This window comes from Pelecanus crispus, chromosome 2, assembly GCF_030463565.1.
Source record: "Pelecanus crispus isolate bPelCri1 chromosome 2, bPelCri1.pri, whole genome shotgun sequence".
NCBI classification, from domain to species: Eukaryota; Metazoa; Chordata; class Aves; order Pelecaniformes; family Pelecanidae; genus Pelecanus; species Pelecanus crispus.
Genome location: NC_134644.1, coordinates 23221886 through 23234698, shown reverse-complemented (window position 1 = coordinate 23234698; position 12813 = coordinate 23221886). Strand labels below are relative to the sequence as shown.

Sequence of the window (12813 nt, the reverse complement as noted above, 5' to 3'; positions counted from 1 at the left end):
TACTAAAAGGCCAGCTGTTTTTGTTGCAGTAATAATATAAGGAGTACTTCCCTATTAAATGAAAACTTCAAGTCATTACAGAAGCTGTCTTATCAGCATTTCTGGAAAATTTCATGCAATACTGTATATGCCAGACTAAAGTTTCAGAGGTAAAAAAACCCTCATGTAGTAGTCCCAAGTGCAGATGCAAAAGATACGATTGTCTGAAAGAAAGTATTATTCCATTCTCTTAAGTTAGGTGTTAAAATCAATCCTACCTAAAAAATGGTACGTTGCTCTGTTTAAAACTTTGTACTTTCTTTTGTAGTAGCTGTGAGATCAGGTTTAATTTTCCAGCTTTTGCATTGTGCATTGTTCTCAGTAAATCATGGGGAACATCCCTGTCCTATGCTGAAAACCTCATTTCCTATGTAAAACAATTTTTAAGATTCCTTTGTTTAGATGGAAAGTTGAAAGGATGTGAATTCAGTATTAAAGACATCGTAAGACACAGTAGTTCTCAGAAAAAGAAATGAAAATTTTGGGTTAGCTTTTAATCATTTTGCAAATGCAGTCTTTAATTAAAAAACACAAATTGAAATGTAACCAAGAAACAGTCATCTCCCGTGCAGTTAATTTCCATGCTTAAATCAGCACATGCCCATGGCAGTAAATCAGTTAATCCCCATTAAAGATTTAGTAAGAACATCCAAATTATATTCCATCCCATATAGTACTAAAATAATAAGGAAACACTAATATCCATCCATTGAATCATAAGATGCTCTCATATGTAAATATTTCCTGCCTTAGTAGGGGATACTGTTGCTTTGTACCTATTTATTTTACATTCTGCTCTGCTTTCATTTCATTTTACATTTTGCTTTTATAACTTCTCCTCTGGGTAGCAAGTGTGTGTTCGAACTGTAATGTAGAAGAGCCAAGAAATTTTCTTGATAATTTACGGTGTCTTGATTCAGAATAGTTTTTCTTACTTTATAAGAATATCCAATATCTTTAATCCTTCTTCTTTTCTGAGTGTCAAACATTTTTTGCACCTCTTCAACAAAAAAAGATTTTATAAAGGTCTTTTCTTTTTCGCTGTCTCTTTCTTATGCTTAGGCAAATGGGAAGATTACAGCCTTGATTCAGAGGGCATTTTTTAGGGAAAACATTTAAGAACCTTAAACTTAATTGTAACAGCAGAATCCTTCTGGACATGCAGAGCTTCCTAAAATGTGTGGTGTGAAATTAATCTCCGGAGTTGTACATTGTGTTCATAGTAAATTAAAATTAATATTTCAGGAAAAACGTGAAAAGGTATTTTTGAGTGAACATAGAAAAGAGTCAGTATTTGAATGTTGGTAGATATAAAAACAATATAAAGTTTTAAATGAATGAATTTTATAGTTTGGTAATGTTAAGTAGGCAGGTAAAACCTTAATAATGTATTCTTTGCCTCAATTACGTTGCCTTTTATAACAGACATATATACTATTAATGCAATGGTAATACTTCAGGGGGGTTTGTTCCTGTATAATTTTAGCAAAACAGTCAAACATATGAATTCTAATGAAGTGTCGTATTATTTCTCTCTGATATTCATTGAAGTTGAGCCAAGTGGGAGCCCTCTACAGCAAAAAGGTAAGAGCTTTCATAAGAAAACTACAAAAATCTAAATAGAAGAAGAACGTAAAATCAGTTTTCCCAAATCACCCCCTTTTAGAGAACAAGCCCTGGTTCTGGTTACTGGGATGCATGGTTATAAATCACTCAGGGTAATCCCACAGTGCCTTCTACGTGCACACGAGCACTCTCATGTTCTTGGTTGACTGGACTGCTGCAGGGCTAACCCTGAGTTGACAAGCTCAGCAGTGACCCAACTTGTGACTAACTTTGAGCACAGGCACAGAGAGCTTTAACTAGGCTGTTACAAGCTATGTAGATGTAGACGCAAATCTCTTCCGTAGGTATTATTGTAAGTAATATAACATAAAAATATTGTAAAACTAATTTCCAAATAATTAGCATCCCATATCCATATCTAAAGCATGCATTTTCATTAAATTCTTACAAGCGTCCACCACACGCATTGTTTATCACTGTAATCCAGATCCACTAAAGCCACGTTAGCTTTAGTAACAGAGACCTGGCTCTGTTCAGCAACAGTTCAGGGCTCAGATTTGCACTGAACAGCAGTTCAGGCAGAAGAGAACATCTCCTCTATGTTTTTCATGTTGTACGTGGAATAAAATATTACTAACATTTCTCACAGTTATATGCATTCATTTCAGGCAAGGAAAAGGATGAAGACACTCACCCACCTGTTCATGTCTCCATTTGGCCACTCATTTTCTTGGCTATTCTCAGTCTTCTTGGAGCTGGCATGTCAGTCTATTTCTACAAGAGACAAAGACAAAACTATCTATCAACAGATTCTGGCAATGAAACACTTCTAAAATGATGTGTCAGTGACTGAGGAATTGGTGAGAATGGGTCCTGTGGCATGTACCAATTCAGAGGAGTAAGTTACTTGCTGGAATTAAAGGATGTATCTGTTAAAATCTCTAGTGAGGATATCTGTAAACTTAAATTAAATCCCTTTTCTCTTTTTGCACTAGCAGACTCTTTTGTATCATGCATGTTTTACAAAATTGGAGTTACGGATTGATGTTACAATTTTGTAACAGTCTAGATGTTCTCAAGTGGTTTAGCAAAAACACTAGTGTAAATAACTTGTCAAGACCAAATAAATGTACTGAAAAAGGACTATAAAAGGCAACTAGTGAGAATGAATGTTCAGTAAAGTGTGGTTACTATTTAGAACTGTATTCCCATGACTTTGTGGACACTGCAAAGAACTCAAAAAATAAAATCTGCCAAACCCTGTCGCAATCTTGAACTCATTTTGTCCCACAAACTCCACTCCATCAGACCAGCACTTTTATTGTTCCTTATAGCTGTATCCTACTACACTTACTTATAAAACAGTGCTTCATATACTTATCTCAGATAACTTTGGGATAGAAAACCTTGCCATTTTCATTTTCTGCTATGGAAAAATGCAGTTCATACCAGCAAAAGTTATTAAGCTCAGGTGTCGGTTTTTGGTCTTTTTTCAATCTGATAATATGATTGTCAACTGTAATATGTTCACTAACATGAATTCAAATATTCTCACCCTTGCATTCTTCTTTCTTTTTGTTAATGCTTTGAAATAAATAACATTTTTATTAGTATAATTTTCAGCTTCAGACTTCCCTGTGAATCAAGTGAGAGGAAAGGGGAAGGGAAGTGCTCCTGTCTGCACAATAACTCTTTTGTCAATAACGAGGGCTTCTCTCCCCACCACTTTGAATTCAGCTTGAATAAGCACCAACTTGCCATTTTTAAATGCAAGAAAAAGGAACTGAAAACTAACAAACGTAGCGGATGATACTATACCAGGAATCTGCAAGAAGACTAAGTTTAAGATGTTAGAAAAACAGTGGAAAGTAGTACAAAAATAGCATTTAGGTGGGCTGCAAATATAGTTTAGACACTAAACACTTTATGGGGAAGAGTGCTTAACAGATAGCCCCAGCAAACCACTTGCCTTCCCCAGGCTGCACAGGGTCTACTGAGCAAGCTGGAAAGTTAAAAGAAATAATAATAAAAAATAATGAAGTTTCTTTTCTAGGCACCAGACTCCTGTTTTCTTGGCATAAATACAATCAAGAATTTAGCACACTGGTGAGAACAGGTTATTGCACAAGTGAAATGCAGCACGCAGGACACTGACCCCTAAAAGTTTGTAACCAGCATCAAGCTGGTTGTTCATGTGAAAGGGGCAGCTCTGAAGTTCTTCTTTTAGCCCACCCCAGTGTCTGCACTAATCTGCCCCCATCACTCTGCAGCCTTGTGGAGCTGAATCCTCACAAGCATCCATTCACACAAGAAGGGGGACTAAAGCCCAGTTTGGACTGGAGTGCAGCTGGCACTTTGTGAGGCAGAGGAGGGAACCAGGCAGAAATTGTGTCCTCCAGGTATTTTCCCTTGGGATCCCTCTGTCAGAGCTATTTCGTTTTGTGATTTCAGATGTATCCAAAATATGGTCTCATTCAGTAAACTCAGCTTCTATTTCTCTCCCACCCCACTGTTGTCTGTAGCTTTGGGCTACTCTTGCAAGCCTTGCTCACGCTAAGCTCTCCCTGAATGTCATCTGCAAGTAGAATATTTATTATTAAACAATTTATTCAGTTTCTACTTTTACTGAAATCCAGCCATTTTTTTCTGAAAATATTTTTCTCTCTTAGTACTTTCTAACAGTCAAGTGAACAAGTTTAGCCAGTTGTTGCAATAATTTTCCCTAACACCTTATAAATAAGAGCAAAGATAATTGCTCCTCATATGACATATTCTGTTCAGCTTCTATATATACCTCACTACTGACTATTTCATTTCTCGCTTTTTTCAATTTTGTTATCACAACTGCTTCTAATTTCACTGATGTAAATAAACAGAAAGAACAGTAGGATTTGTCTGTATGTGAATATTTGCCAGCACAGCTTTGCAGCATTGTTGTACAAGAATTGCCGTGCCAATATAAGTCTTCAGATGAGCTCTCTGCTCACAGTTTAAAAGAAGCTTTTCCAATTTAGCTTACGTTTGGCTCTGTCCTGGAACACCCTCATTAGGAATTTCTCACATAGATGAACATATCCTTTTGCTTGACAGAAGTATTCCAGGAAAAAGTTTCCCCCCTGTTACAGGGAAGCTTACCACTAGCCTATAGCATTGAACATCTTCACTTCTTTCAGATCTTCGACAAGTAAACAGCCCAGCCTCAAACTGTGATCAAAACAAGCAGAGTAACAGTGCAGAAAAAAACCCAATTTTAGCCTTTAAAGTGAGCAATAATTCATAATGCACCAAATACTGCAGATCCTGTAAAATTTGCTCTCTTTCTCCCAGATATGTAGAGCCGTGACATTACAGCAATGTACTGAACCACCGGGGTTTTGTCCCCCTTTGTTTCTGAGATGTAAGGGTTAAAGCAGAGACTGAGTTTTTAATTGATGATATTTAACTCCAGGTTTCTTGTCACCAATTCTCAAGTTGTTTTTTTAGAGGTCTGTCCTGTGTAGCACCCCAACAACTGACCCATATATAATACTAGCCAAGTGCCAGAAAAACACAAATGCCACCACCTCTAGTTACAAGGATGGAGACTTCAGTTTTCGAAGCGACTCACTCTTCAAAGAGAGCAGTGTTTGCAATGTGCACTCTAGTTATTTCAAAATACCATGTGACAGGATATCTCCTTATTTAGACTACAGACCTCTATCCATCAACCCATTGAAACAGAGAAGGACCTGTTACTATCCTCACTCAGAAGGCTTTTATACACTGCCAATCTTATAGTCCAACTTTTGGTAAAGGAATGAAAAGCAAGTTACATTTGCAATGAGTTTCTCCAGGTTCCTAGTTTTTCTTTCCCTCGTGCATGGTTCATTGCAGTCACGGGGTAAGTTTCCTGTTGGTTTTGTGTTAAACTAGATATGAAAATGTTTTTCCTTGGGCAGCTTTACAGTTGTAATGCATAGACTGATTATTTCGTATTTGTTATCAGATTGGATACATGATCTAAAGGGTGTGTTGGGTATTATCCTGGCAGTTCTTGATTCACAGAATAAAAGAGGGGAGATGTAGGGATGTTGGGGGAAATGGAGGTAACAAGAGCAGGATCTTTAAACTGGAATTGCTTTCTGTGGAAATATCAAATCAGATGGCACTGTATTGGAGGGCGATGAGAGATGAGGAAGCATGGAGCTCTTTCCGTTTACCCATGGTGCAGTGATCAGTCAAAGGGGTTTAGATCTATGTTTTCATGATAGCTGTGCAAGTTTCTCTTTCTGCTCCAAGACATGAGGTATGAGAAGGAAGAACTGGCTCCTCCCCTCCAGTCTGACCAAATTAGAAGAATAGTTCTAGTCTGAAGACATATATCACTCATTGGGTATAGCTACAGAGAGAAATGGTAAAATAGTAATGTATGTAGAACTGAGCAGATGAATGTGTTTGCGTGAATGTGAGATTGAGCATGTGTATCAGAATTTTCAGGAAAAAAGAACTCTCCCATAATACTGTGATAGTTTAAAAAGATGAAGCATTGACAACCTTAAAGAATCTGAGTTGAGGGTGAATCTGCAAGACCTCTCCAAGTGCAGAAATGTGCAATGGAAACCTAAAATTTTTACGTGTAAATATGCTCATAACAACCTGATCCGTATTTTCTTTGGTCAGCTATCCTTTTTCTTTAAACAATTAATGAAAAGATGGAGTGATAAAGCAAACCTGTTGAGCCATACAGAATACAACAATGTAGTGGACTTGTTGTCTGAGACCTACTTGTGGTTTTCCTGTTTTCAGGAACCACAACTTAGCAATTTATCATCACAGAATATGACTTTCCTACAAGGTATATATATCAAACTCTAAACACAGTATTTAAAACCCAAATTTTACTGAAGCAACATTTTATTTAAAATCTCTAGCTACACAAGGGGGAAAAATGATAAAAATTAATTAAAAAAAGATGGTGTGACCTCTCAGTTTAGATAGACAGATATACTGGTAGATAGATCCATTACTAGGAAGTCAGATTTATGATTTTATGATTATTTTCATATGTCCTCTTAACCGTTTCTTCCCCCTAGATACCTTTACATTACAAGGAAACGCCAAGGGACAGCCATGTGTATTCCCTTTCATATATGAAGGCAAACAGTACAATGAGTGCACAGATGCTGGTAGGTCAGATGGCTGGCTCTGGTGTGCGACAACTGCAGACTTTGATGCTGACAGACTGTATGGATTTTGCCCACTAATAAGTAAGTCCTCCATTTTATTTATTAACTTGTCATGAAACATTGTTGAGAAAACCATCTATTGCACTACCAGGTTCTTTATCAGCTACCAGCTACACACCCTCACGACAAACCTTGTCAGAGTAGCCTAAATGAAAATCACATCACTGAACATTAGCCCCAGTAGTCAAATGCTCCCTCTATAGCAAGTGGAGATGAAGAGGTGCCTCCAGAGTGTGGTTCAGCCCAGCCAGGTTCTGACCTACCTGCTGGAGGTCACTTTCTCCTTGTAGACCAGAGAGGTGAAGAGGCTCTTTGATATCTCATTTGATGTGACTTAAGTGCATGGCATGACCAGCATGAATTTAGACCGATATCTTCCTTTCAAAAAATTCCTATTGCTCTTTATTCCTCAGGCATGCCCTGCAGGTCAATTCTAACTTAAACTGCTATATACTGATTTTGCCCCTGAACATCCATTTCCTATCTTGTCCTTGTCTCCTATTGCCAGCCTACACAAAAATGCTGCTGCTATAATTACCTTCCTCTCCCATCTTAGTACTATCTTCTGCACCAAACTTAGATTCGGATCCCTCCACCTCAGGACACAACCTGTTTCACTTTTCTCACCAACTGCCTTCCCAATAACACAACACTTTCACAAGGTTTTGTGAGTGGTTCTGCAAAGACTGCAGCTGATCTGCACACTGGTGCTACACAGACTGTTTTTATAGCTCTCTGGGCTGTCAAGGGCCAGGTTCTGCCATTTTTGAAAAAGCTGCTTCTCTTGATGATGAGATAAGAGGGAGTTCCTGCCCCACAGGGATGAAGAGCCTCCAGGGTCATAGTTCAGCTACACACTCACTTTCCTCCTCTGACTTCACCCTGGAATCTCTTTTTGCAATCAACAGATACGTCGGGTTTACCTAGTACTACATGTTGTGTAAAAGAAAATTTAAAAGCAAATATTGGAAACACATGCACTCCCTTCTAAAAAACTTAGAAATATAAAATAATGTTTTTAATTTCAAAAAAATTACACTTTTTTTTTTTAATTGATGCCTAATCTGATTTCAATTTTTCTGGTGCTTTAAAATTGATGATAGCATACAGTTAATACTGTGCATTTTTAGAGATTTTGCATCATTACATTCTTCATTTGCTTTTTGTTGGTGCAATGTCAGTCCTCTAACAGCAGTGCTCTATGTCACTTCTTCTTTCAGATGACACAGAAAGATTTTGGACAGAAGATGTTTCAACTGGCATTCACTATCAGATAAACTCAGAATCAGCTCTAACATGGCACCAAGCAAGGAAAAGCTGTCAGCAGCAAAATGCAGAACTATTAAGCATCACAGAGATCCATGAGCAAGCATATATAGGAGGTAAAATGATAGAGAACAAGACTTTAAAATATGCTGTCCCAAAGCTTTAGACAATGGAGTTGGCTGCCTTGTCTTCTGTCTCAGTGAAGAAGACAGGGTGTCAGGGGCGGTTCACCCGCTGCCAAAAGGCAGGTGGTCTGAACGGCCCTTCCACTAGCTGGTGGGTTTTTTTTGAAGGGTTGGTCCCAAACCTCTACAGGGCGGGAAATGGACCCTCCCACCACTCCAGGTGGCAGCTACCACAAAGGGCTGCCTTCGTGCTAGTGCACTCATTCCTGCTCAGGCCTATGGTCTGGTCCTCAAATTTACCATTTTCCTCTGTGTGTCAAGGACTATTAATCTTTCTAGGACAACATATGATGATGGCTAGATTGGTCCTAATATGGACCATTTGCATACATAAACTCCAAATAACTCCAGTGGATTGCTGATACAGGTATCATGGTATCTGTTTGGTTATAAATGGTGTGAAGGAGGCTTTGAAACCACTCACATCATAGAAAAAGATCTAGAAGCAACAGATTGGCACACTGTCTTTGTATTTTTGATATGTTTACTCCATGAAATCTATTACAGAAACATTTTAGCACAATTCCCTAATGAAAATAAGGTATTTTTTGCATCTCCTATGTTGTAATGAAACAAAGTGAGAGTAGACTCTTATTTAAGTAGTGAAATAACACATTCATTTGCCCTTTTAACTACTGAGATGTCTGCTAAATCAGTATTTATTCATTTACATATTTTCTTTTTTAATCTGTGCACCTCAGTAATGTGGAAAGTACTGGGTTTGGACTGGTTTAAACTAGGAAATATAAATTTCTTACTTTTGACTTCATTTCTTTTAGATGAACTTGGTAAGAATGAGAATAGGGAGATACAACTGACTTTTTTTTCTAATTTAGAGCTAACTAAAAAATTCAGTTTTGCATTCTGGATTGGATTGAACACTTTGAATTTCAACAGTGGATGGCAATGGGCTGGGGGCAGCCCTTTCAGATATTTAAACTGGGCTCCAGGTAAGAACTGTATTTATTTTGTAATCTTTGAATGCATTCTGATAAGACACCAACTAATAAAAACTGCCCTAGCTACTTTTATTTCAGGAAAGCCCATTCTGATTTACAATAGCTGAAAATCTAGATCTTTATTTTAAGAAGTACACTTCCAAATTACAAAGTTCACTGTGGATATCAGCTATAGCAAGTTCTTTTATTTTCTTATATAAGCAAAGAACTTGTTTATGAAAGCAGAGTATCATTTGGAGTGATATATAAACCTACAGACCAGAGATCAGAATTTTTCCATAACATGTTGCCCAAGAGTATAAATATAAATCAAATCTTCCAAAAGTAGCAAAATATTTAGAAAATAATGGCACTATGTTGTCTGGAGAAATTCTAAATATTATCAAGAGGCTTACAGAGCCAGCTCATAATTCCTCAGCAGTTTATGCAAAATTGCACTGAGCCACCTCAAGGAAGGGAGACAGGGGTGGGTTTGTGGTGCTCCTCACACGTGGAGAGTTCTTCTGTTTGCTCGTTGGGTTTTTGGTCCCATGTTTTCTTTGTGCCACAAGTATTTCAAGCCGTCTTCTGTTTAGAAAAAGTTACAAGGTGGCAAAGGAATAATTAAACTCTCCTCTAAGTTTTTAAAAATTCTGTATCAGGTAATTTCTTTTGCTACTTAGAGAGGTTTTTACACACTGCAACAGAAAAGAGAAAAGCTATTTTATAGGAAAGTAGAATTGTGAAATTCTTGAGATATACTGGAGGGATCGTATAATTTAAAACTGAATAGTTTTTAAAGTTTGGAAGTTTTTGACACAGCATAACAGGCTAGCTTCAGCTGTTCTGTCTGTGGGCACCAGGATATCAGGAAAAGAACCAGAAATTTCCCAGTACTATCCTGACACAAAGTCAATGGAGTGTCATTACTTCACTCTCAAAGCATAGACTAAAAGCATCCTGTAAACTACAACACCAGTTATCCTATGGGAGAGGGCTTCTTCATATTAAGCATTGAAGAAAACAGAGTAAGTTGATGTTTCTACTGATAATATGATGGTTTTGTTTATCTTTTTAATTTATTTTTGCTGTGAGATTCTATTTTCTCTCTTACTCAAAGGAAGTCCTTTCCTGCTCCCTGGGAAAATCTGTGGAGTGATGAATCCCAGAAAAAATACTAAATGGGAAAACCAAGCATGTAACCAGAGACTTGGCTACATTTGTAAAAAGAGAAACTTCAGTTCAAAGTCTGATATTCTACCAAAAGGTAGGTTAGTCAAATAAAAAGAACGATTTTTCTTTGACTGCTAGAAAGAGCAATCTGTAAAGATCCACAAATGATAAAAAACATGCAACATTATTTTTCAACCAAAATGTTAGAAACCTTTGAAAAACACAGCTATACGTGCACATACAGACTTTTAGATATTGCTTTTATCCTCCCATTGTGTATTAACCATTCATAGGAGAATATAATTATTTTCTTCCATCACTCTATCATTCATCATTGCAGGACAGATAAAAGCTGCTCTGTCATGGTAACCAGTGTCAGCAATCAAATTTGCATAAATACAGTAGAGATTTTATGGTTCTCATTTTCTTCTCATTTGCTCCAAAAGAGCAATTGCATTTACTCTAATATTAATGCAAAAAATCCTCCTCTGATGACAACAATATGCAATGCATTGGGTTCACATGAGCAGAGCAGGAGGAGCAGCAGTATTCATAGAGGCCATAGCAGTATTCATACATTTCATTCATAGGTCACCCTGACCTGAGGCTTCGATGAGACAACGTGGCTATGAACATGCCACATGCAGGAGGAATCTGCTGGAGGCTGTAATCCGGGAATGTTATAAAAGCTACTTTTAATGAAGTAGTTATATTAAAGAAAGCAGAGCAATAATTTCAGAGAATCTTTATTCCCCTATTAACCTTAAAACCCCCTATTTTTAAAGCAAGCTTAAGGTATACTTTTAAAGATACTTAGGAATCTAAGTCATAAAAAAGCCACTGAGTTAATATGAAGAGAAAACTACCAAGTCTGCACTAATTTGCACTGTTTACTGACCTGAAGTTATGTCCTGGTTTCGGCTGGGATAGAGTTAGTTTTCTTCCTAGTAGCAGGCATAGTGCTGTGTTTTGGATTTGGTAGGAGAAGAATGTTGATAACACGCTGATGTTTTAGTTGTTGCTGAGTACTGCTTATGCTAGTCAAGGACTTTTCAGCTTCCCATGCTCTGCCAGGTGCACAAGAAACTGGGAGGGGGCACAGCCAGAAGAGTTGATCCAAACTGACCAAAGGGCTATTCCATACCATATGGCGTCATGCTCAGTATATAAACTGGGGGGGGGTTGGCCAGGGAGCAGCGATGGCTGCTCGGGAACTGTCTGGATATCGGTCGGCGGGTGGTGAGCAATTGCATTGTGCATCACTTGCTTTGTATATTATCATTGTTATTATCATTATTATACTGTTACTATTAGCATTACTATTTTACTTTATTTCAATTATTAAACTGTTCTTATCTCACCCCAGGAGTGTTTCTCACTCTTACTCCTCCGATTCTCTCCCCCGTCCCACCGGGGTAGGGGGAGTGAGCGAGCGGCTGCGTGGTGCTTAGTTGCTGGCTGGGGCTAAACCACGACAAGTTACTAAAGAATTACTTCACACTTTTCCATATCTAAAAATTATGTGTGTTTGCAAGAAGACATTGAAAAGGAGGCAGAGCCTAATGTCAGCCACTGCATGCAGCACAGGAGACCATGATACACTAACCGAACTGCTCTGGGGGTAAAGAGGGGAGAGGCCGATGTCTGCTTTGTCTCTCTTTCCTTGCAGAGCATTATTTCAAATTGCATTTCTGACACAATGTGGGCATTTTTCAACGATTCTATGCCTAAGGAGACATAATTCTATTTGCATATTTAGCATACTGTGCCTTAATGATATTTGGTTTTCATTCGAATGCATTTGCATTTCTAACTACAGCTTTATGTTTATTCATAGAGTCTCACTTTTGTAAAGAGTGCTCGAGAGACCTCATTCTACTGTCATATATTTTCCTCTTACAAAAATGCTCTGAGAAATTGTGCTTTGATTTTAGAGGAATTGAGACCAATTAAGTGCCCAGATGGCTGGTGGCCATATGCAGGCCACTGCTACAGCATTCAACGGGAACCCAAAATATGGAAAGATGCTCTGACTGCATGTAAGGGGAAAGATGGAGATTTGGCAAGTGTCCACAACATTGCTGAACACAGCTTTCTAGTGTCACAGCTTGGTTACAGTGAGTATATATGTAGGCCTGTATTGTGTTTGCCCCATCCGTAACATAAAAGCTGGGCTTCATATTAAATATTAATGCTTTCTCTGAAGTGTCACAAGTGGAAGGCTGAATCGAACTTGCGGTGCTCTTTTATGTTGTTGCTGTTGCATAAACATAGAAGTATATTTATATTTATCAAGAAATAATCTACATTGTAAAACATTATAAAGCGGGAAAAGAAAAAAATGGTATTCCTAACAGAGACACATAAAGAACTCTAAAAAGTGCACTTTTGGCATCTTTATTCTATGTTCAATATCTTCAG

The 12813-nt window shown here is 37.8% G+C and overlaps 2 protein-coding genes across 2 annotated transcripts in view; both read left to right on the top strand.

Annotated features, from left to right (window-relative positions):
- Positions 1-2443, top strand: part of LOC104028863 (macrophage mannose receptor 1) — a 34168-nt gene extending 31725 nt beyond the window's left edge. Inside the window, exons 29-30 of the mRNA XM_075704580.1 lie at positions 1591-1623; positions 2274-2443. Coding sequence (XP_075560695.1) covers positions 1591-1623; positions 2274-2443 — 203 coding nt within the window. The remainder of the gene's footprint in view (positions 1-1590; positions 1624-2273) is intronic.
- A 2981-nt stretch (positions 2444-5424) lies between these two features.
- Positions 5425-12813, top strand: part of LOC104030032 (macrophage mannose receptor 1) — a 35839-nt gene continuing 28450 nt past the window's right edge. The window contains exons 1-6 of the mRNA XM_075705969.1: positions 5425-5485; positions 6678-6851; positions 8051-8212; positions 9118-9231; positions 10340-10486; positions 12327-12509. Coding sequence (XP_075562084.1) covers positions 5425-5485; positions 6678-6851; positions 8051-8212; positions 9118-9231; positions 10340-10486; positions 12327-12509 — 841 coding nt within the window. The remainder of the gene's footprint in view (positions 5486-6677; positions 6852-8050; positions 8213-9117; positions 9232-10339; positions 10487-12326; positions 12510-12813) is intronic.